At 46.4% G+C, this 23,467-nt stretch overlaps 1 protein-coding gene across 1 annotated transcript in view; it reads left to right on the forward strand.

The window, feature by feature from the left end:
• The window catches only part of LOC129831581 (periostin-like), a 39,816-nt gene extending 26,260 nt beyond the window's left edge, over positions 1 to 13,556 (forward strand). The window contains exons 10-23 of the mRNA XM_055894934.1: positions 5,459 to 5,607; positions 6,180 to 6,316; positions 6,977 to 7,107; positions 7,385 to 7,515; positions 9,407 to 9,509; positions 10,337 to 10,404; positions 10,599 to 10,644; positions 10,764 to 10,796; positions 11,970 to 12,064; positions 12,181 to 12,316; positions 12,639 to 12,701; positions 12,992 to 13,078; positions 13,285 to 13,323; positions 13,519 to 13,556. Coding sequence (XP_055750909.1) covers positions 5,459 to 5,607; positions 6,180 to 6,316; positions 6,977 to 7,107; positions 7,385 to 7,515; positions 9,407 to 9,509; positions 10,337 to 10,404; positions 10,599 to 10,644; positions 10,764 to 10,796; positions 11,970 to 12,064; positions 12,181 to 12,316; positions 12,639 to 12,701; positions 12,992 to 13,078; positions 13,285 to 13,323; positions 13,519 to 13,556 — 1,256 coding nt within the window. The remainder of the gene's footprint in view (positions 1 to 5,458; positions 5,608 to 6,179; positions 6,317 to 6,976; positions 7,108 to 7,384; positions 7,516 to 9,406; positions 9,510 to 10,336; positions 10,405 to 10,598; positions 10,645 to 10,763; positions 10,797 to 11,969; positions 12,065 to 12,180; positions 12,317 to 12,638; positions 12,702 to 12,991; positions 13,079 to 13,284; positions 13,324 to 13,518) is intronic.
• Positions 13,557 to 23,467: the final 9,911 nt, after the last annotated feature.

Consider the following 23,467-nt stretch of genomic DNA (forward strand, 5'->3'; position numbering starts at 1 on the left):
TGTCTTCACTGGTGATTACACATCATGGCCCCGCTCAATTCTGTCTTCACTGGTGAGTACACATCATGGCCCCGCTCAATTCTGTCTGTAACACATCCCCCGTTCTCCTTAAATACTCTTGAACGTCCTGAACTCTTTCCTTTCTTGGTCATTATCTCTCTCTGTCTATCCCTCTCCCTTTTCCTCTCTCTATCTCTCTGCCCCCCTTATCCTCTCTCTAGCTCCTCTATCTGTCCCCCTCTTCCTCTCTCTAGCTCCCCTATCTGTTCCCCTCTTCCTCTCTCTAGCTCCTCTCTCTTTCCTCATCTTCCTCTCTCTAGTGCCTCTCTCTGTCCTCATCTTCCTCTCTCTAGCTCCTCTATCTGTCCCCCTCTTCCTCTCTCTAGCTCCTCTCTCTTTCCTCATCTTCCTCTCTCTAGCTCCTCTCTCTGTCCTCATCTTCCTCTCTCTAGCTCTTCTCTCTGTCCCCCTCTTCCTCTCTCTAGCTCTTCTCTCTGTCCCCCTCTTCCTCTCTCTAGCTCTTCTCTCTGTCCCCCTCTTCCTCTCTCTAGCTCCTCTCTCTGTCCTCATCTTCCTCTCTCTAGTGCCTCTCTCTGTCCCCCTCTTCCTCTCTCTAGGGCCTCTCTCTGTCCCCCTCTTCCTCTCTCTAGCTCCTCTCTCTGTTCCCCTCTTCCTCTCTCTAGCTCTTCTCTCTGTCCCCCTCTTCCTCTCTCTGTCCTCATCTCTGTCCTCCCCCTCTTCCTCTCTCTGTCCTCATCTTCCTCTCTCTAGTGCCTCTCTCTGTCCTCATCTTCCTCTCTCTAATGCCTCTCTCTGTCCCCCTCTTCCTCTCTCTAGGGCCTCTCTCTGTCCCCCTCTTCCTCTCTCTAGTGCCTCTCTCTGTCCTCATCTTCCTCTCTCTAATGCCTCTCTCTGTCCCCCTCTTCCTCTCTCTAGGGCCTCTCTCTGTCCTCATCTTCCTCTCTCTAGTGCCTCTCTCTGTCCTCATCTTCCTCTCTCTAATGCCTCTCTCTGTCCCCCTCTTCCTCTCTCTAGGGCCTCTCTCTGTCCCCCTCTTCCTCTCTCTAGCTCCTCTCTCTGTTCCCCTCTTCCTCTCTCTAGCTCTTCTCTCTGTCCCCCTCTTCCTCTCTCTGTCCTCATCTCTGTCCTCCCCCTCTTCCTCTCTCTGTCCTCATCTTCCTCTCTCTAGTGCCTCTCTCTGTCCTCATCTTCCTCTCTCTAATGCCTCTCTCTGTCCCCCTCTTCCTCTCTCTAGGGCCTCTCTCTGTCCCCCTCTTCCTCTCTCTAGCTCCTCTCTCTGTCCCCCTCTTCCTCTCTCTAGGGCCTCTCTCTGTCCCCCTCTTCCTCTCTCTAGCTCCTCTCTCTGTCCCCCTCTTCCTCTCTCTAGCTCCTCTGTCACCACTTTATCACTCCTCTCCTTCTTGCTCTTTCTCACAGGTGGGTAATGCACACTGAGCTCCAAACTGTGACATTAGTCTTGCTGTCATGCGGACTCACTAGTGAGCAATATACCATACATACTGCATGCTGGTCTCCTGAGGGAAGAGTGCTGGAATGATTAATAGCTGGAGCTTTATGCCGTGAAAACCCTAAGAATACATCATTACCACTGCGCACACACATACACACATACTGTCACGTTCCTGACCTGTTTTCCTTTGTTTTGTATTCATTTTAGTTGGTCAGGGCGTGAGTTGGGTGGGTTTGTCTATGTTTGTATTTCTATGTGGGGTTTTGTGTTCGGCCTGGTATGATTCTCAATTAGAGACAGGTGTGTATTGTTTGTCTCTAATTGAGAGTCATACAAAGGCAGCCAGGGTTTCACTGGTGTTTTGGTGGGTGTTTGTTCCTGTGTCCTCACAGGACAGTTGAAGGTTAGTCACGTTTGTTGTTTTGTAGTTTGTAGTGTCTTGTTTGCTGTTTTTCATTAAAAGTATGATTAATCACCAATCCGCATCTTGGTCCGATCCATGCTCCTCCTCGTTTGAAAGGGGAGTGCTAAAGGGGAGTGTGGCGAAGCCGGGTTGGATACCTGAGCCAACTCCCCGGGCTTGCCGTGGAGTAAGAGGGCGTCGTACTGGTCAGACACCGTGTTATGCGGTAAAGCGCACGGTGTCCCCAGTACGCGTGCTTAGCCCAGTGCGGGCTATTCCACCTTGCCGCACTGGGAGGGCTAGGTTGGGCATCGAGCCGAGTGCCATGAAGCCGGCCCAACGTATCTGGTCTCCAGTACGTCTCCTCGGGCCGGTGTACATGGCACCAGCCTTACAGGTGGTGTCCCCGGTTCGCCTGCATAGCCCAGTGCGGGCTATTCCACCTCGCCGCACTATCAGGGCTACGGGGTCCATTCAACCTGGTAAGGTTGGGGAGGCTCGGTGCTCAAGAGCACGTGTCTTCCTTCACGGTCCGGTATATCCGGCGCCACCTTCCCACCCCAGCTCAGTACCACCAGTGCCTACACCACGCACCAGGCTTCCAGTGCATCTCCAGAGCCCTGTTCCTCTTCCACGTACTCTCCCTATGGTGCGTGTCTCCAGCCCGGTGCCTCCAGTTCCGGCACCACGCACCAAGCCTCCTGTGCGTCTCCAGAGCCCTGGACGCACTGTTCCTTCTCCCCGCACTCGCCCTGAGGTGCGTGCCCTCAGCCCGGTACCTCCAGTTCCGGTACCACGCACCAGGCCTAGAGTGCGCCACGAGAGTCCAGTGTGCCCTGTTCCTGTTCCCCGCACTCGCCCTGAGGTGCGTGCCCTCAGCCCGGTACCTCCAGTTCCGGTACCACGCACCAGGCCTATAGTGCGTCTCAGCCGGCCAGAGTCTGCCGTCTGCCCAGCGGTGCCTGAACGGCCCGTCTGCCCAGCGGTGCCTGAACGGCCCGTCTGCCCAGCGCCGTCTGAGCCATCTGTCTGCCCAGCGCCGTCTGAGCCATCTGTCTGCCCAGCGCCGTCTGAGCCATCTGTCTGCCCAGCGCCGTCTGAGCCATCTGTCTGCCCAGCGCCGTCTGAGCCATCTGTCTGCCCAGCGCCGTCTGAGCCATCTGTCTGCCCAGCGCCATCTGTCTGCCCAGCGCCGTCTGAGCCATCTGTCTGCCCAGCGCCATCTGAGTCAGCCGTCTGCCACGAGCCATTAGAGCCGCCCGTCTGTCCCGAGCCAGTAGAGCCGTCCGTCAGTCAGGAGCCGCTAGAGCCGTCCGTCAGTCAGGAGCTGCCAGAGACGCCCGCCAGTCAGGAGCTGCCAGAGACGCCCGCCAGTCAGGAGCTGCCAGAGACGCCCGCCAGTCAGGAGCGGCCAGAGACGCCCGCCAGTCAGGAGCTGCCCGCCAGTCAGGAGCTGCCCGCCAGTCAGGAGCTGCCCGCCAGTCAGGAGCTGCCCTACAGTCAGGGGCTGCCCTACAGTCAGGAGCTGCCCTACAGTCCGGAGCTGCCCTACAGTCCGGAGCTGCCCTACAGTCCGGAGCTGCCCTACAGTCCGGAGCTGCCACTCAGCCCGGACCTGCCGGAGTCCCTCAGCCAGGACCTGCCGGAGTCCCTCAGCCAGGACCTGCCGCCCCTTATCCCGGTGCTGCCCCTTGTCCCGGTGCTGCCCCTTGTCCCGGTGCTGCCCCTTGTCCCGGTGCTGCCCCTTGTCCCGGTGCTGCCCCTTGTCCCGGTGCTGCCCCTTGTCCCGGTGCTGCCCCTTGTCCCGGTGCTGCCCCTTATCCCGGTGCTGCCCCTTATCCCGGTGCTGCCCCTTCATTTAGGTGGGGTTAGTGGGAGGGTGGTCATTGGGAGGGGGATAAAGAAGCGGGGATTGATTATGGTGGGGTGGGGACCTCGTCCACCGCCAGAGCCGCCACCGTGGACAGACGCCCACCCAGACCCTCCCCTAGACTTTGTGCTGGTGCGCCCGGAGTTCGCACCTTAAGGGGGGGGTTCTGTCACGTTCCTGGCCTGTTTTCCTTTGTTTTGTATTCATTTTAGTTGGTCAGGGCGTGAGTTGGGTGGGTTTGTCTATGTTTGTATTTCTATGTGGGGTTTTGTGTTCGGCCTGGTATGATTCTCAAATAGAGACAGGTGTGTATTGTTTGTCTCTAATTGAGAGTCATACAAAGGCAGCCAGGGTTTCACTGGTGTTTTGTGGGTGTTTGTTCCTGTGTCCTCACAGGACAGTTGAAGGTTAGTCACGTTTGTTGTTTTGTAGTTTGTAGTGTCTTGTTTGCTGTTTTTTCATTAAAAGATGGCTTATTTCCCTCAATCCGCATCTTGGTCCTATCCATGCTCCTTCTCGTCTAAGGGGGAGAACAACATTGACTGCCTTTACACATACACAGCATAGGAACATTCTAGACCTCACCAGGTGTGGGGAGAGATATCTCCTACCTGAATCCAACATTTGTAACGCATGTGTGATAAACTGAACCGAAGTATATTAATCAGTAGTATGATACACTAGCCTGCTGCATGCTCCAGGAAAGGAAAGAGTCCCAGGCTGGAATAGCTGAGTTACGGCCTATAAATTCCTCCACTAAATTGTTCTCTAATTTAGACTCTACATGATGTGTCCATTGTCGACGTACGGCACGGTACAGTACAGAACAGAACAGCTCTGTATCTCAGACAGCTCAGCACTTGTTAAAACGTCCTCTGTTATTAGATCCACAGTTTCTTCCCTGGAGGAGGTAGCACTTCCCCCGACGGGATATCAGTATATTAGGTACGGGAAATGCAGACTGGAACAGTCACTGTCTATGTCCCAAATGGAACCCTATTCCCTATATACAGTAGTGCACTACCTTTGACCAGAGCCCTATGGGAATAAGGGAATAAGGTGCAATTTGTGACGCAGACACTGTTACAATGTGGCTGATCAATCTGTCTGTGGGGAAGCTACAGAACCCGGGAGATTTCCTGGAAAATAAGGTTGACGTTTTACAACTAGACCACCAGACTGCATCATGAACCTATATTATGACTCATAATGACGATAATAATCACAATTTAACTTTTTTATCGTCTTCGTCCAAGGAAAACCTTTGATCTACATTTTTGCGGAATTTGGGCTAGCTCCTAGATAAGTTATTGTTTACAAACAGATTTATTGTAATCTTTTGATCTGTACACGTCTGAGTTTTGCCCAATACCGCAAGATCCCCTGCATTTGGCTGTAGTTAATTGTGTCTTTTTGTTGATCTAAATATGCTATTAACGATGTAGTATATACTGTACTGTACATATATTCCATGTATATCACCCTTCCAGACGAGGTGTCGACACATCTGGGTTTTCTTTAATAGAGAAGTTTACCATGTGTATATTTATCATGTACACCATCCACCCAGTGGAGGTGAAGGTCCTGGGAAAAACTTGTATCTCCATTTTTGCAGAATTGGGGCTAGTTTCTAAAAATGTATTGTTTACAAACAGATTTAATGTAATCTTTTGACCTCTTACAATGTATCTATATGAAATATCTCATCCTCCAGATGAGGTGATGGCCCTTGACCAGAGCTTTCTGAAGGTGATTCTGGAGAACCACATCCTGAAGGAGAAGATCACTCTGGGACAGCTGTACAACGGACAGCGCCTGGAGACTATCGCCGGGAAGTTCCTCAGAGTCTTCATCTACCGCACAGTAAGTCTCTGTGTGTGTGTGTTTGTGTGTGTGTTTGTGTGTGTGTGTGTGTGTGTGCGTGTATGCGTGTGCATACAGTATGTGTGTGTTTGTGAGAGAGTTTGTGTGAGTATACACATGTGTGTGTGCGTGCGTGCATGTGTGCGTGGGTGCAAGTCCATCTCTTGTCTCTGAACAGCTGGTCAAACACAATGGCTGTCTGCCATACAACACATATCCTTTTCACTGGGCTATCCACTGGACTGACTAAGAGTCTGTTAATTCAGTAGCTAGTAGACTATTAATTTCCATGTCTTATTAAGGGCTACTTCAGCAGATGTTCCAACTCAAATTTCAGTTTTAAAGATGCTCAAAAAAGAAGTTAGCTGGCTGGAGAACCATTTAGCCTAGCTAGCTTACTATCTGGCTAGCTAACTAGTTAGGTGCTTATGCTAGCATACCAAAATGCCCACATAGGTCATCATTTTGCTCAAATTAGGATATTAGGACTAGAGTTGCATTATTAGGATAAAAAAAAGTTTTCACTTAAGTGGTTCTTTAACCTGTGTACCCTGTGTCCTGTCTGTCTGTAGGCGGTGTGCATAGAGAACTCCTGCTTGGTGCGCGGTAGCAAGGAGGGCAGTAACGGAGCCCTCCACCTGATGAGGACTCTGATGAAGCCAGCTGAGACCAGCATGTTCCAGATCCTCACTGACAACGGAGGATTCAAGTAAGCTGCTTGTGGACATATAGACTGTGTGCGCTTTAGCCTGGTCGCAGATCTGTATGTGCTCCAGCCAATTAAATAGTCAGATAAGTTAGCTCAAGCTCATACAGATCTGAGATCAGACTAGTTGAAGGATCAAGGGGCACATGAAGATTGTTCCGATTTTGTGGCCAACTCATGAATATATTGTATATTAAACAGTGTTGGATTTGGAGTACAATCCTGTCTCACCCCCTACTCCTGCTTGAGAAAGGATGTTCTTTAGCCAACCCAATAGCCAGAGAGTCAGAGAGTTCACTAATCAGGCAGAGTTCAATCAAATTTACACAGACCTGGGAGCAGGCTGAGAAATGTACTAAGAGTTTATACAGACCAGTGGGCCAACTTCTTTCCAAATCATGTACATCTCTTGCAAGGGATCTTTTTATCTAAATAATACCAAGGATCTCATCACTGAAGAGGATCCTTTTCTAAAGCTCAATCGGTTCGTACGGTCGGTCACATGTGTTGGCAAGGTAGAGAACCCTAGTTAAATCCCAGTCAGAGACAAGTTCAGGAAGGAGTTCTATATGCGAAGCTATCACACTGGCACCGGTTATATCTACCCTCAGTGGTTGTCATGAGAGCCAGGTAACTGTTTCCTTCATCATGTTTTGGTTGTAGGATCTTCCTGTCACTGATGGAGATGGCTGGTCTGACTGACCTGCTCAAACAGGAAGGAGAATACACTCTGTTCGCTCCCAGTGATGAGGCCTTCGCTGGCGTCAGCGACAGTGACATGGCTCTGCTCAGAGGTTGGTTCATCTCTCAGACTCTCCCTCTCTCTCCGTCCCTGTTAGTCTGTCTCAGTCTCTCAAACAAATATCACAGCCAGAGGTTTTTCTTGTCAGGCCACATCGTGGTGGTCAAGAAAAACTGCTTACCTTAACCATAGCTACCATAGCTACAAGCTATCTCCTAAAGGTTGTAATGTCAAAGGAACATCCATAAGACTTAGAGTTAGTAGATGTATGTACGATATGTACTATGGATCCATAGTCTTCCATCTAAAACCCTGTCTGTTCTGGTCAGGCAATATGAACGCCCTGCGTACCATCTTGCTCTACCACTTCAGCAACGGAGTGTTCATCGGCGGAGGTTTGGAGACTGGGGTGACCAACCTCCTCAAGTCTCTGCAGGGAAACAACCTCCGAGTACTGCATGTGAGTCCAAACCTCTCAACACTCAACAGGGCTGTAAATATAAGAAATCAAGGCATCATGGCTGCAACAAAACCAAGCAAGTATCACAAAGATCCTGAAGAGATTATCTACATTCAGAAAGTATTCAGAACCTTTCACTTTTTCAACATTTTGTTACGTTAAAGCCTTATTCTAAAATGTATTAAATTGTTTTATTTCCACACCAATACACAAACAATAGCTCAAATTTATAAAAAAAAATTGAAATAGTCACATTTACATAAGTATTCAGACCCTTTACTCAGTACTTTTTTGAAGCCCCTTTGGCGCCGATTACAGCCTCGATCCTCTCAAGCTCTGTCAGGTTGTATAGGGAGCGTCGCTGCTCAGCTAATTTCATGTCTCTCCAGAGATGTTCGATCGGGTTCAAGTCCGGTCTCTGGCTGAGCCCCTCAAGTACATTCAGAGACTTCAGCCACTTCTGCATTGTCTTGGCTGTGTGCTTAGGGTTGTTGTCCTGTTGGAAGGTGAACCTTCGCCCCAGTCTGATTTCCTGAGTGCTCTGGAGCAGGCTTTCATCAAGGATCTCTCTGTACTTTGCTCCGTTCATCTTTCCCTCGATCCTGACTAGTCTCCTAGTCCCTGCCGCTGAAAAACATCCCCACCGCATGATGCTGCCACCACCATGCTTCACCGTAGGGGTGGTATTAGCCAGGTGATGAGCGGTGTCTGGTTACCTCCAGACGTGACGCTTGGCATTCAGGCCAAAGAGTTCAATTTTGTTTTCATCAGACCAGAGAATCTTGTTTCTCATCGTCTGAGAGTCCTTTAGGTGGTTTTTGGCAAACTCCAAGCAGGCTGTCATGTGCCTTTTACTGATGAGTGGCTTTCATCTGGTCACTCTACCATAAAGGCCTGATTGGCGGAGTGCTGCAGTGATGGTTGTCTTTCTGGAAGGTTCTCCCATCTCCACAGAGGAACTCTGGAGCTCTGTCAGAGTGACCATCAGGTTCTTGGTCACCATCCTGACCAAGGCCCTTCTCCCCCAGTTGCTCAGTTTGGCTGGGCGGCCAGTTCTAGGAAGAGTCTTGGTGGTTCCAAACTTCTTCTATTTAATGATGGAGGCCACTGTGTTCTTGGGGACCTTCAATGCTGCAGGTTTTGCTACACTTCCCCAGATCTGTGCCTCGACACCATCCTGTCTCGAAGCTCTACAGACAATTGCTCAACTTCATGGCTTGGTTTTTGCTCTGACATGCGTTGTCAACTGTGGGACCTTATATAGACAGATGTGTGCCTTTCCAAATCATATCCAATCAATTGAATTTACCACAGGAGGACTCCAATCATGTTGTAGAAACATCTCAAGAATGGTCAATGGGAACAGGATGCACCTGAGCTCAATTTCGAATCTCATTGCGAAGGGTCTGAATACTTATGTAAATAAGTATACATTTTTTAATACATTTGCAAAAACTTCTAAAAACCTGTTTTCGCTCTGTCATAATGGGGTATTGTGTGTAGATTGATGAGGGAAAAAATTTATTTAATCCGTTTTAGAAAAAGTCTGTAAAGTAACAAAATGTGGAAAAAGTAAATGCCAACCTAATTGAGAAACATTTTTTTATTTTTTTTATTTCACCTTTATTTAACCAGGTAGGCTAGTTGAGAACAAGTTCTCACTTGCAACTGCGACCTGGCCAAGATAAAGCATAGCAGTGTGAACAGACAACAACACAGAGTTACACATGGAGTAAACAATAAACAAGTCAATAACATAGTAGAATTTTTTTTTTGAGAAACATATGGCACATTACCAGCTTGTACTCATAACTCATCTCATTGTGGTTGTCTTATCTGTAATTATCCCATCAGTGTTTGGATCTTAATCCTCTCTACTCCTCTCCTCCAGGCTAACAACACAATCAGGGTGAACACTATTGAGGTCCCTGAAAATGATATCATGGCTACTAATGGAGTCATTCACTTTGTCAAAACCCTCCTCTACCCCGGAGGTAAGACTGACTCAAACCTCTCTGACTGCCAGCTCCTCTGTTGGAGAAACAAATTATACACTAATTAAATTGTCATGTGTTGAGAGACGCACTGTGCAGGGAATCATTTCTTGATATATTATATATATTTAGCAGTGCTAAATGGTTCAGTATGTCTAACAACCTGTGTTGTGCTGTATGTACGCTAATGTAAAGTGTTACCAGTATGTCTAACGACCTGTGTTGTGCTGTATGTACGCTAATGTAAAGTGTTACCAGTATGTCTAACAACCTGTGTTGTGCTGTATGTACGCTAATGTAAAGTGTTACCAGTATGTAGAGGTAAATGCCAAAATAAAGGAAACACCAACATAAAGTGTAGGGTGTTAGTCCACCACGAGCCCAAACATGGTTTTATGCCATGTAAACCATACCATATGGTTTACTTTGTTTTCATGCTCATCACATAATTACGTGATCACTTGTGCCCTGTGGATGTCATCCTATGGGGGCAAAGCCATGGTAGCCAAAATATTGGCCAAAATAATGGCCTGCCCAGCATTTTTATACATGACCCTAAGCATGATGGTATAAGCACCTGCTTTCAATATATCTTGTATCCCTCATTTCCTCAAGTGTTTCCATTACTTTGGCAGTAACCTTTATGTACCCTAAAATAAAGTTTTAACAGATTGTCTAACACCCTGTACTGTGCTGTGCTGTATGTACCCTAGTGTAAAGTGTTACCAGTATGTTTAACACCCTGTACTGTGCCGTACTGTACAGTATGTGCCCTAGTTGAAAGTGTTTCCAGTATGTCTAACACTCTGTACTGTATTGTCCTGTAGAGCTGCCTGCTGGAAACTCTGACCTTCTGGGGCTGCTGAGAAGACTCATCAAGTACATGGAGATCAAGGTTACTGTACCAGGCCACACCCACATAAAGGAATTAGGGAGAACCCTGAGATAGCAAGATGAGATTAACGTCTAAGTTTTTGTTACAAAATTACCTTAAGATGACAAGACATTGGAGTTGAGCAGAACGATGTGTACACAGACCTACAATAATACGGTTTACAGCCTCTAATCCTTCTTTCTATTCCTTCATAGTTCGTGTCAGGATACAGATATAAGGAAATCCCTCTCACATTCATGAGTGAGTACAACTGTATCAGGCCAAGTCTTAGATGTCTGCTGTACCTTTTTGTGTTGCAACTATTTGTAACTTTGTTGTTGTCCTGTGATTAACTGCTGTGTGTTTTCTGTTCCCTTCAGAGAGGACGATCGTCACACGCGTCATTGAGTCAGGTAAGTTACAGTTAAAGGATCGTAATAACGTCCTTCATGCATACATCTTAGCATTGTGTAGTACACTGAGTGTACAAGACATTAGGAACACCCATCCTAATATTGAGTTGCACCCCTTTTTCCCTCGGAACAGCCTCAATTCATCAGTGCATGAAGTCTAGAAGGTGTCGAAAGCATTCAACAGGGACGCTGGCCCATGGTGACTCCCATAGTTATATCAATTTGGCTGGATGTCTTTTGGGTGGTGGACCATTTTTGATACACATGGGAAACTGTTGCGCGTGAAAAACCCAGTGCTTTGCAGTTCTTGACACGCTCAAACACGCTCATCTACACTGATTGAAGTGGATTTAACACGTGACATCAATAAGGGATCATAGGTTTCACCTGGATTCACCTGGTTCGTCTATGTCATGGAAAGAGCAGGTGTTCCTAATGTTTTGTACACTCCGTGTATATTCATTTTACATGATATATCATGGGTAGTCTTGGAAAGACTTGAAGACATTGTGCTACAAGAGTTGATAGAATAGTTGGCACAGTTCAGATAAGGAGGATCTCTGTCTTCCATGAGATTCATGACCCACGTTCAAGAGGAAAAACCATTGTGGTTGTTCAGATAATTACAGTACAGACAGCAACAAGAGAAGACTTGCCATAGCAGCAGACACCTGGGAAGGTTTTATCTGTTCTGGATAAAATTACCGTTCTTTATTGGGATTTGACTTGTAAGGTTAATTCTTGATGTGAAAGAGAAATAGGCACAGAAGTTCAAGTTACTGTTTATGCAATTATCTCCAGTCAAGATTCTGAAAGAGGTATTTGCTACTCTAAGGGGAAAACTGATGTCTTGGAGAAAGCCTTTACTTGGAACGTATCTGCAAAGCACATATCCACGTGTCCTTTGATTATGCAATATATTCCTGTCATATGAATTATTTTAAAGCCAGTGAAAGGTTGGGCTTCAGTCTAATTCGATAAAACCTGTAAACGACAATATTTTAATCAAGGAGTAGAGGAACCACTGACACACTACATGTGTCTAGAGTTTTTAAGTTCATTCGGACCTTCAGATCTTACTAGTTTGCCGTTTGAACGTCATGTTCTTCGATGATGCTTTTGTTGTTATTTATTCCAGTTGTTAAACTTGTTGTCCTCTCTCTCTTTCTAAAGCGCCTGATGTGACCCATGTGACTAGGGTTATCGAAAGGGAACCTACCATCACCAAGGTGACCAGGGTGATTGAGGGACAGCCTACCATCACCAAGGTAACACCAATGTAACAAACCATGTTTCAACCGTTGTATCCACCCATGTAACCACCAAATCATGTTGAGCACCGGGAAAAGCGTTATTTAATCTAATACATGATTATGATTTTTAGGTGACTAGAGTCATTGAAGGCGAGCCAAAGTTCACCAAGGTCACTAGAGTCATCGAGGGAGAGCCCAAGGTCACCAAAGTTACCAGAGTCATCGAGGGAGAGCCCAAGGTCACCAAAGTTACCAGAGTGGTCTCAGGTACGTACCTCACAGACACACAGGTCTTTCTTGACTCCTATCCATGAGGTCTGAAGAACTCTGGGTACATATTAACATATAGTAAAATTAACCTGTTTTGGTCTATAGTTGCTATATGGTGTATTGATGCACTATATGAAACAAAGAAGTGACTGTTTGGGTTGCTGAGGTGAGACACAGGTCTACAGATGTTAATGTGTTGTATTGAATTCCCTTTACTCACGTCACCCCTGGATCATGACTCTTACATCTGCCACTCTGTGAAAACATTATGTTTCTATGTGAAGACTGATGTAATGTTTCAATATGTTGTCATCCACAGGTCCTCAGTACTCGGCCAGCAGCAGTGGCTCCAGCAGTGGTATCTCCAACATTGAGCTGGAAGGTCAGTAACATCACCCCTTTGGTCGTAGATAGATAGCTTAATATAGAGGAAATAATGCAATGTTAAATTGAAAATCACGTATATGCATGTCACTGGGTAGACATGTGACAGGTTCTGTTAGAATCTGGGTTGAGAGAGTGACAATCAGGATTCAAACTAACTGTTACATTACCACCCTGTGATATTTGGCATAGTCGGCAGAATTAGTCAATTGTCCAACATAATTGCATGTTTCATTAGAATACATAATAGTGTGACATATACGTAACATCCCTGTCTCCGTCCTGTAGGTGCTGACTTCTCCCGTATCACCACCATCGAGGGAAACCCCTCAATGCTCGACATGGACTCTGAAAAAATCACCAAGTTCATCCAAGGTAAGAGACACATCTAAACCCTACTCATCCTCACTGGGTTCTGTAAGGATCTGTAGTGATTAAGATATGATTTCTGTTATGGCTGGAGTTTGGATTCTGTAGGGTTCTATAATGACTATGGTTTAGGTTCTTTAAGGTTCTGTAGTGACCAACATTTGGGTTCTATAAGGTTCTATAATGACCGAGGTTTAAATTTGTCTTCACAGAGGGAAACCCGAGACGAGTAACTGGCAGGAAAATTCCAAGTAAACCATGATTCCTTGATAACATAACATACTGTTTGACCGTGTTGGGGGATTCAAATGATGGGTAATGTCATCCTATGAGGATCTGTAATTGCGACCATAGAAATAGAATGACCACCTATCATTGAACATTGACTTGAACTTTATTTCTATTATTTGAGTGTATGAAGATCTTTCTGTTGTCTCTGTCCCTAGCTGGTGCCAGGAGGAGAGTCAGACCAGAGGGACAATGAGCAAAAACATGGACAGACCAGGTGACTAAAGATGCACCAGCGACCAGAGAGGAACAACAGAGATAATGTCAATGAATGGTCTCCCATAAAAGCTCTACACTCCAAATGATGCGTGTGTAGACATACAGAACTTGAACTTAGTGAGACCAGTAAAGCCATTTGCTAAACAAAACAAAAATCATTGATGCATGTATCTAAAGATAACTAAAAGCCATCAATATATGTAAATAGCGTACGCATATTTGTGGGTTTTCGGTGTATATTAGAGATGAAAGATTAGAAGCTAGCCAGGGGTAGCAAAATAATCTTTGAAACCGATCTATTTGAAGCCTTGACCATTGGTTGAGGTGATAAAACAGGATTTTTAGGAAGATTTTGTAATTTACCTCTGCATGATATCGAGTTTGTGGTGCTCACATAAAAATAAAAAAAATAAAAAATAAAATGTGATTGTTGTTTTCTGACTGTACCTTAATTTCTGCAAATGTTTATATTTTTCTACCAGATGTAATTTTAGCTCTGATCTGAGTTTCACAGTAGTGTGTTTGCTCTCTCTTTCTGCCTTTCTGTCTGACTGTCTGTTATTCTACCTAGCTAACCATTCAGATATTGAGCTTGTCTTTGCTTTTAGAAGTTTCAAATGTGCAACACTCTGACAAACTTAACTTTTCACATATTCTCGATAGCTTTTTTTAACTGCAGTTTTCAAACCTTTTTCAATAAAGTATATTCTTGGATATGAAGTGCATAATTCGCCAGGATAATTTTTTTTGTTGAAAAACGTGTTAGTAGTTCATCGCTATAAGGAATTCAATTCAAGTTACATTTTAGAATCACATTTACCCAATTTGAGGAGAAGATGTATGATCGCAATCTAATTTGTGCACCTGTCTACTGGCCCTGCCTACTTAATGAATCACATTTTTTTGTATAACACTAGTTGTTTGGGGAGGGGAAAGGGGGTTGTCTGTTTTTTAGTTCTCCTACTAAAATCTATGAAAGAGTTTGACAATGCTACAAATGTCAATCTGTGTCCTTTTAAATGTGTCAGTTGTTACCCTTTAACCTAGCTCCCTCTAAAGAGAAGCTCCTAAAGTGAGAATGAAGTCAAATCTAAAGCAAATGTCAAAGGTCAGAGTGCGAATTATACCATGATTGTCGGGGTCTCAATTTTTGGGGGGCCTTGACCTCCAAAAATTTCATTTTGCATGACATGTCTTATGGGCCTAATAGTAAAGACATGTAATTCATTTTTTAATTACCTTTTAATTTGTCATGAACACAACCAGTCGTGATGTTTTTATCTTATTGTCAAACAAGTCACCGTGCACTGTTTAGATGCTGTAATGTTTTTGGAGTGGACAAATATGCACAGGTAGACTACCTTAAGCGATTTGTTTGACTATAAGATTAAAACATCATGACTGGTTGTGTTCATGCCCAAATTAAAAGGTAATAAATAAAAAATACCGTTAAATTACATATTTACTCTTAAGTCCATTAAAAAATGCCATGCAAGTTCGTGCACGCATAGGAGGTCCAGTCAAAAAAAAATCCCAGAATGTCAGACTTTTTCCACACCATTTGATGAATGGAAATAGACATGGTTACTAAACACCAAAAAGTGTAATGACATTCAGCGATTGACTATACTCTTCTAGACTAAATTAATTGATGTATCTTGCTGACTGACAAAAGGAACTTTTTTGTAGAAAAATTAATTGGGGCAACTAAAAAGGGTCTGAGATAGGGGACTATTGTAACGTATACGCTGGGAGTCAGAAAGCAAGTGCAGGTGGTGAGTTTAATAATAAATGGAACATCGAACACTATAACAAACACGAGAGAGTAATATGCACACTGATACAAGTTCTGTGGATTACCCTGTCGTTGAGACAGAACTGCCCCCCCCGCCCACCTCTGAAGCGTCAACCTCCACCACAAAGGATATCGTGGGATTTGGGTGTTTGAGCAATGGGGCGGAGGTGAAATGTTCCTTGAGTAGATGGACGGCCCCGCCAGCTGCTGGGCTCCACACTAACCTATGGGGACCACCCTTGAGAGAGGTGAGAGGGGCGGCGACGGAGCTGAAGTTCCTGATGAAACGGCGATAGAAGTTGGCAAACCACAAAAACCATTGTAACCCCTTTAGGGTGATTGGGACTGGCCATGACCTGACCGCATCTACCTTCTTGTCTTCTATCCTCACTCCCTGCGGGCTGATTTGGTAGCCTAAGAATGAGACGGCCTTCTGATGAAATTGACACTTCTCAGCCTTCACAAACAGGTGGTTAGCCAGGAAGCATTCCAGGACTGCTCGAACGTGAGTGACGTGATTCTCCAGGGTTGCCGAGTAGACCAGGATGTCATCGATATACACAACCACCTGGCGTCCGAGCATGTCCCTGAACACCTCGTTAACGAATGCCTGGAACACTGACGGAGCATTGGCTAAACCAAACGGCATCACCAAGTGCTCGTAGTTACCAGACATTGTGCTAAAAGCCGTCTTCCATTCATCCCCCTCCCGGATGCGGATGAGATTTTATGCACTCCGCAGGTCCAGTTTGGTAAAGAAATGGGCCCTGCGGAGCTGTTCTATGGCTGCTGGCACCAACGGGAAAAGGTAACGGTACTTTGTGGCGATTTCATTGAGTCCTCTAATCAATACATGGACGTAACCCTCCATCCCTCCTGCCGATGCAGGAGAAGTGGACGTGCAGATGAAACCTTGTTGGAGCGCCTCTTGGATGTAATCCTCCATGGCCTGGGTCTCAGCCACCGACAGAAGGTAGATTCATCTGTGCAGACACTACCAGCAGGTCAATGGTACAGTCCCAGGGGCAATGAGGAGGAAGACAGGTGTTGCAGGTCTTGAAGAAAACCTCCCGCAGGTCCTGGTATACCTCCGGGATGTTGGGCTGAAGGGCAACCATAGGACTCTCAACCGACGTGGAACCACAGGGGATGGGGAAGCAGGTCCTCCGTTATTCGTGTGACCCGTCTGTGATTCTCATCCTCGACCATAAGATGGTGGGGTTATGAAGTTGAAGCCTTGGGAGGCTGAGGATGATCTTGTGAACTGGTGATGAAGGGTATGTTCTCCTGATGAATGGATTCCATGGTGAGGGTGAGGGGTTGGGTGATGTGTGTGATGGTTCCGGATCCTAATGGCCGACTATCGAGGAGTTGAACCGGGAAAGGAGAAGAGAGCGGGTATGAGATGATGTTAAGAGAGGAGGAAAGGGTCTGGTTAATAAAGTTCCCCTTGGCAAAGGAATCCACTAACGCTGTAGAGACAGTACATGAGGGACAGTCAACTAGTGTGATGGACACCAAAAAGTGTTTAGCAGGAAGTGATGAAGATAGAATACTCACTCCTACACCAGGAGGTGTAAAAACACACGACCGTCCCTCTGCTCTTGTGAATCCCGGATTGGGAAGTGCTGGACACCGCTGGAGCGCTCCTTGACCACAATACAGACAGAGCCCCAGCTGCCACCATCTGTGTCGCTCCGCTGCGGGGCGTGTGACCCCTACCTCCATGGGTTCAGGCTCTGAGCCAGAGTGTTCAGTGATGGAGAGAAGCGATAAGAGTACCGACACTCCCGAAGTAGGTTATCCAGACAGATGGCCATCGCAATGAGTGCGTCCAAGGAGAGATTGTCGTCTCGACAGGCCAATTCCGTCTGGACCTCCTTGCGCACACCTCTTCTGAATAGCGTACGAAGCACCGGCTCATTCCACTGGATGCTGCTACTATCCAGCAGGTGAACGTGTACTTGGCAGCCGTCTGGTCCCCCTGCTGTAATTAAGTAAGCTCTCACCTCCCTCTCTGCCCTCTGGGGGATGATCAAAGATGCACTTGAACAGAGCCATGAACCCCTCATATGAATCTAGCTCCTCTCCTCGCTCCCAGGTGGCCGTGGCCCATTCCAACGCCCGCCCAGTCAGCAGAGAATTAACCGTGGCAACCTTGAACCTCTCGGTGGTGTGGGCTCCTATCTGGTGTGTAAAGTAGAGGGAGCACTGAAGTAGGAAGCCACAGCATTTAGATGGGGTACCATCATATTTATCCGGGAGGGACAAACGGGCATAGCTGACCAGATTGGGTTGCTGAATGGGCTGTTGTGCTGGCTCGCTGGGTCGACTTTTTGTAGAGTATCCTCCGCTAGTTGACGGCCACGCCTTCCGGGTATGTTCGAGACGTTGCACACTGTGAAGAACCTCTTCCATAGCCGTCCCCAGTTGTGCCAGCTGGTCATGATGTTGACGCAGAAGGTATCCCTGCTCGTTGATTGTCTGGGAGACATTCTGTGTTCCTGCTGCTTCCATTGTTTGAGTCAGTATTCTGTAATGTATACACTGGGAGTCGGGAAAGCAAGTGCAGGTGGTGAGTTTAATAACAAACAGAACATCGAACAATATAACAAACACGAGTAGCGTATAGACATGAAACACATAAACAATACTGACTGGGGAAAGATCCTAAGGGAGTGCCAGACATAAGTGAGGTAATATATGAGGTAATGGAGTCCAGGCGTGCCTAATTATGTGCAGGTGCGCGTAATGAGTAATACCAGGTGTGCGTATAATGATGGATCCCAGGACCGGTGGTTAGTATACCGGCGACGGCGAACGCCGGAGGGGAGGAGGGGAGTAGATGGGAGGAGGGCTAGTTTAATTTGGAAAAAACATATTTACCACTGTAGAAGTACAAATTGCATTTCAAACAAATAGGAGAATGGTTAAATTAACATTATTTAGAGACCCCCCAAAATGTTGACTTTGTTGCATTTAGGAGAACTCATGACTCATTCAGCACCCCCCTAATTTGCACTCTGCTAAATGTTCCAATTCTCTGGATGGGAAGTATCTCCATGTGTTCTTAGTGAAACAAAACCAAAATGTTGGGAATCGCTACAGTGAGAAGAAATCTGTATTCCAGATGGCACAATATTCCCTATATAGTGCACAAATTTTGACCAAGGCCCAAATGGCTCTGGTCTAAAGTAGTGCACTATGTAGGGAGTAGGGTGCCATTTGGGATGCACAGGGATTATCCGATGACGTACATGTTAAAATACAGTGTTACACATGACAGCTAGACACACAGGGCCAGAGCTTAAGCTAGTGAAGTCCATTGATACAACATTAGTTTGATGTTATTACACTATACAAACACATATGATGGTATGATGGGGGTTTAAGTTGGTGGTATTATAAGACAACGATGTGAAATGTATGGTTTAGAGCAGGGGTATTTAAATCCAAGGCTGGAGGTCCAGATTACTGCGGGTTTTCTGTTCTACATGATAATTAACTGCACTCACCTGCTGTCCCAGTTCTGAATCAGTCCTTGATTAGAGGGGAAGGATGAAAATCAGAAGTAGAACTGGCCTCGAGGTCCAGAATAAAATTTACTTTGTGAGTGTTTGAAGGGTGATAGTGTACTTGCTATATGATTGGTACGTCAACTATCTGCTTCCATCCAGACTATAACCACAACCAGCTGATCCCAGAAAAGGAGATGCATTGATCTGGTAGAAATATAGATCAGGTCAGGAGGTTCTTATATTCTTCTCTGGCTGCAGTGATTGTGTACAACCCCATAAACCACACCAAGACAGCCGTGAAGAGAGCACGACAACACCTATTCCCCCTCAGTAGACTGAAAAGATTTGGCATGGGTCCTCAGATCCTCAAAAGGTTCTACAGCTGCAGCATCGAGAGCATCCTGCCTGTATGGCAACTGTTCAGCCTCCGAACGCAAGGCACTACAGAGGCTAGTGCGTACGGCACAGTACATCATTGGGGCCAAGCTTCCTGCCATCCAGGACCTCTATACCAGGCTGTATCAGAGGAAAGCCCTAAAAATGGTCAAAGACTCCAGCCACCCAAGTCATAGACTGTTCTCTTTGCTACCGCACGGCAAGCGATACCAGAGCACCAAGTCTAGGTCCAAGAGGCTTCTAAACAGCTAACCCCAAGCCATAAGACTCCTGAATATCTAATCAAATGGCTACCCAGACTATTTGCATTGCACCCCCCCCCCCCCCCCCCCCCTTCTCCCCTCTTTTAGGCCGCTGATACTCTCTGTTATTACTGATTTGATTTATTATTACAGAGACAGGGAAGTCATAATAAGAAGGAGCCCTGACACAATCTTCCAGCCCAAAACAAGTGTAAAAACCTCACACAAGACAGGCAACCGACCATCTATTATCCTTTATTCTATTTCTTTTTCATTTGCGGTGCATCAATGAACAACTTCTTCAGGTTCCTTTGTTTACTGTACAGCAGTTGTTTATTCCTCAACCTGAAAAGAGTTTACTTTAGGTATATTTATCTTTCATTTTTCCTCTGCTCTGCATCAACAAACAATGTGTTTCTTGTACAGCTTCTTCAGGTTCTCAGTTATTCTTCAGGTTCTCAGTTATTCTTCAGGTTCTCAGGTTCTCAGTTATTCTTCAGGTTCTCAGTTATTCTTCAGGTTCTCAGTTATTCTTCAGGTTCTCAGTTATTCTTCAGGTTCTCAGTTATTCTTCAGGTTCTCAGTTATTCTTCAGGTTCTCAGTTATTCTTCAGGTTCTCAGTTATTCTTCAGGTTCTCAGTTATTCTTCAGGTTCTCAGGTTCTTCAGTTATTTTTTTTATCAACCTGAAAAGAGTTTCAGTTCAGTTCAAGTTAACAACAGATTGACATGCACACTTGCAGAGGCAAGTTCCGTGATTACATATCCCTGCTGCTGAGGACTACAGTACCACTGAAGTGTTGTATTCTAACCTCAGAGTCAACTGGTCTATATGCCCATACTCGTATGGAACCGTCCTGCAAGAGGTATCATTGGCAGGATCTTTCCATCATTTCAGTGTCTCAGTCTTTGTTGTCTTAATGGAGACCATCAGCAACCACCACATGTCGTAATATGTACTGCAGTAAAGGCCTTTTTCCGTTGTATTACAGTACTTCTTATTCCACTGACAGGACTTTTCCCCTCTTTCCCCCATCCCTCTCCACCCCCGTCCATCCTCTCCTCTTCTCTCCTCTCCTCTCCCCATCCTCTACGCCCCTGCACCTGTCGCCTGTCCCTAGTCCGCCCAGGCTTTCCACAGGCCTCTGATTTAGTGTGCTAGCAGGACACAACACATGAGGAGGAAGTCAGTAATAGTCATTACTGCTGGGTTTAACAAGAGCCCTAACACTGTTCATATACTCTGAGAAAAAAAGGCACTATCTAAAACCAAAAAGGGTTCTTCGTCTGTCCCCATAGGAGAAGCCTTCGAAAAAAACATTTTGGTTCCATGTAGAACCCTTTTGGTTCCAGGTAGAAACCTTTTGGGTCACATCCAAACAACTGTAAACCCTATTTGCCTCCATTCCATTTATTCCATTCCAGTCAATACAATGAGCCTGTCCTCCTATAGCTCCATCCACCAGCCTCCTCTGAGGTAGAACCCTTTCACATAGGGTTCTACATGGAACCCAAAATAGCTCTACCTGGAATCAAAAAGGCTTCTACTGTACTTGGAACCAAAAATGGTTATTCTAGAGGACTGCCACAGAACTCTGTTGGAACTAAGAGTGTACTGCTATGCCAGACTAGAGCCCTGACACTAGGATCTTTAGATGCACACCCACTGAGACACTGATTGCATCCCAAATGTCATTCTATTCCCTATATAGTGCCCTACTTTGACTAAAACCTTATGGGTCCTGGTCAAAATGTGTGCACAGCAAAGGGAATAGGATGGCATTTGGGATGCAGCCTATGATTCAAATGGTGTAGAGATAAATCAATGAATTTTCCACTATGTTGTTTTCAGCACTTGCATGTTTGATTCAGTGTGAGTCTATTTCAGCTCAGGCGATGCTGGACAGAAGGGCAGCTCAGGCGGCGCTTGACAGACGGGCAGCTCAGGATTGCCGAGGCGCACTGTAGGCCTGGTGCGTGGTGCCGGAACTGGTGGTACCGGACTGGGGACATGCACCTCAAGGCTAGTGCGGGGAGAAGGAACAGGATGTACTGGGCTGTGGAGGCGCACTATAAGCCTGGTGCGTGGTGCCGGAACTGGTGGTACCGGGCTGGGGACACACACCTCCGGGCGAGTGCGGGGAGGAGAAACAGAGCGTACAGGGCTCTGGAGATGCACAGGAAGCCTGGTGCGTGGTGTAGGCACTAGTGGTACTGGGCTGGTGCGAGGAGCTGTCACAGGCGGACTGGAGTAGGCACTGGATAAACCGGACCGTGGAGACGCACTTCAGGTCTCGAGCACCGAGCCTGCCCAACCTTACCTGGCTGAACACTCCCCTTAGCCAGGCCAGTGCGGCGAGGTGGAATAGCCCGCACTGGGCTGTGCTGGCGAACCGGGGACACCATGCGTAGGGCTGGTGCCATGTACACCGGCCCAGGGAGACGCACTGGTGACCAGATGCGTAGAGCCGGTTTCATGGCACCTGGCTCGATGCCCACTCTAGCCCGGCTGATACGAGGTGCTGGAATGTACGTCACCGGGCTATGCACACGCACCAGGGACACCGTGCGCTCCACCGCATAACACGGTGCCTGCCCGATACGACGCTCTCCACGGTAAGCACGGGGAGTTGGCTCAGGTCTCCTACTTGGCTTAACACCACTCCCCGTGTGCCCCCCCCAAAGAAATCTTTGGGGCTGCCTTTCTGGCTTCCAGCCGCGCTTACGTGCAGCCTCCTCATACCGCCGCCTCTCCGCTTTCGCTGCCTCCAGCTCTGCTTTAGGGCGGCGATATTCACCAGCCTGTGCCCATGGTCCCTTACCGTCCAGAATTTCCTCCCAAGTCCATTTTTCCACAACGCGCTGTTCCTCTCTTTCACGCTGCTTGGTCCGATTTTGGTGGCGCAGCGTGAAATGAATACATACTTGATTTATTTAACGAAGACGAAAATGAAGAACACTTGACAAACTATACAAAACAATAAACGACGAACGTGAAGCTAATGAAGACTAGTGCTGACACAAACACTACACATAGACAATAACCCACAAACTACCCAATGAATATGGCTGCCTAAATATGGTTCCCAATCAGAGGCAACGATAGACAGCTGCCTCTAATTGAGAACCAATCTAGGCAACCATAGACATACATCACGCCTAGACTAGCAAACACCCATAGAAAAAAAAAAAAAACGAGACAATAACAAAAACACCTGCATCCCCCATGTCACACCCTGACCTAACTAAAATGATAAAGAGAACAAAGATAACTAATGCCAGGGCGTGACACTGGTAGTGGCAGAATCATGCTGTGAGCATGTTTTTCAGTGGCAGGGACTGAGAGACTGGTAAGGAAAGAGATAGCAATGAGAGAACAAAATCCTTGATGAGAACCTTCTTCAGAGTGCAAACAACCTTTAGACTGGGGGCGAAGATTTACATTCTAACAGGACAATGACCCTAAGTATACAGCCAAAGCATCACTGGAATGTCTTCAGAACAAGAATATGAAAGTCCTTTAGTGGCCCAGCCAAAGCCCAGACTTGAATCTCATTGAAAATCTTTGGAAAGACTTGAATACTTGCTGTTCCCTGCAGCTCCCCAGCTGATTTAATAGAGATTGAGAAAATCTGCAGGGAAGAATGTGAGAAAATCCCCAAATCCAGATGTAAAAAGCTGATACGTAGATCTAGATAGAATTTCCTAAGACGACTGCCTAAGCTGTAATTGCCGCCAAAGGTGCACCTACAAAGTATTGACACAGGGGTGTGAATACTTATGTAAATGTGATATTTCTGTATTTAATTTTCAGTAAATTTGCTAAAAGATGATTTTTTGAATCCATTTTCAATTCAGGCTGTAACACAAAAACATTTGAAGAGGTATGAATACTTTCTGAAGGCACTGTAAATATCCTGAAGGTCTGAAGGATTGA

Source organism: Salvelinus fontinalis, chromosome 33, assembly GCF_029448725.1.
Source record: "Salvelinus fontinalis isolate EN_2023a chromosome 33, ASM2944872v1, whole genome shotgun sequence".
NCBI classification, from domain to species: domain Eukaryota; kingdom Metazoa; phylum Chordata; class Actinopteri; order Salmoniformes; family Salmonidae; genus Salvelinus; species Salvelinus fontinalis.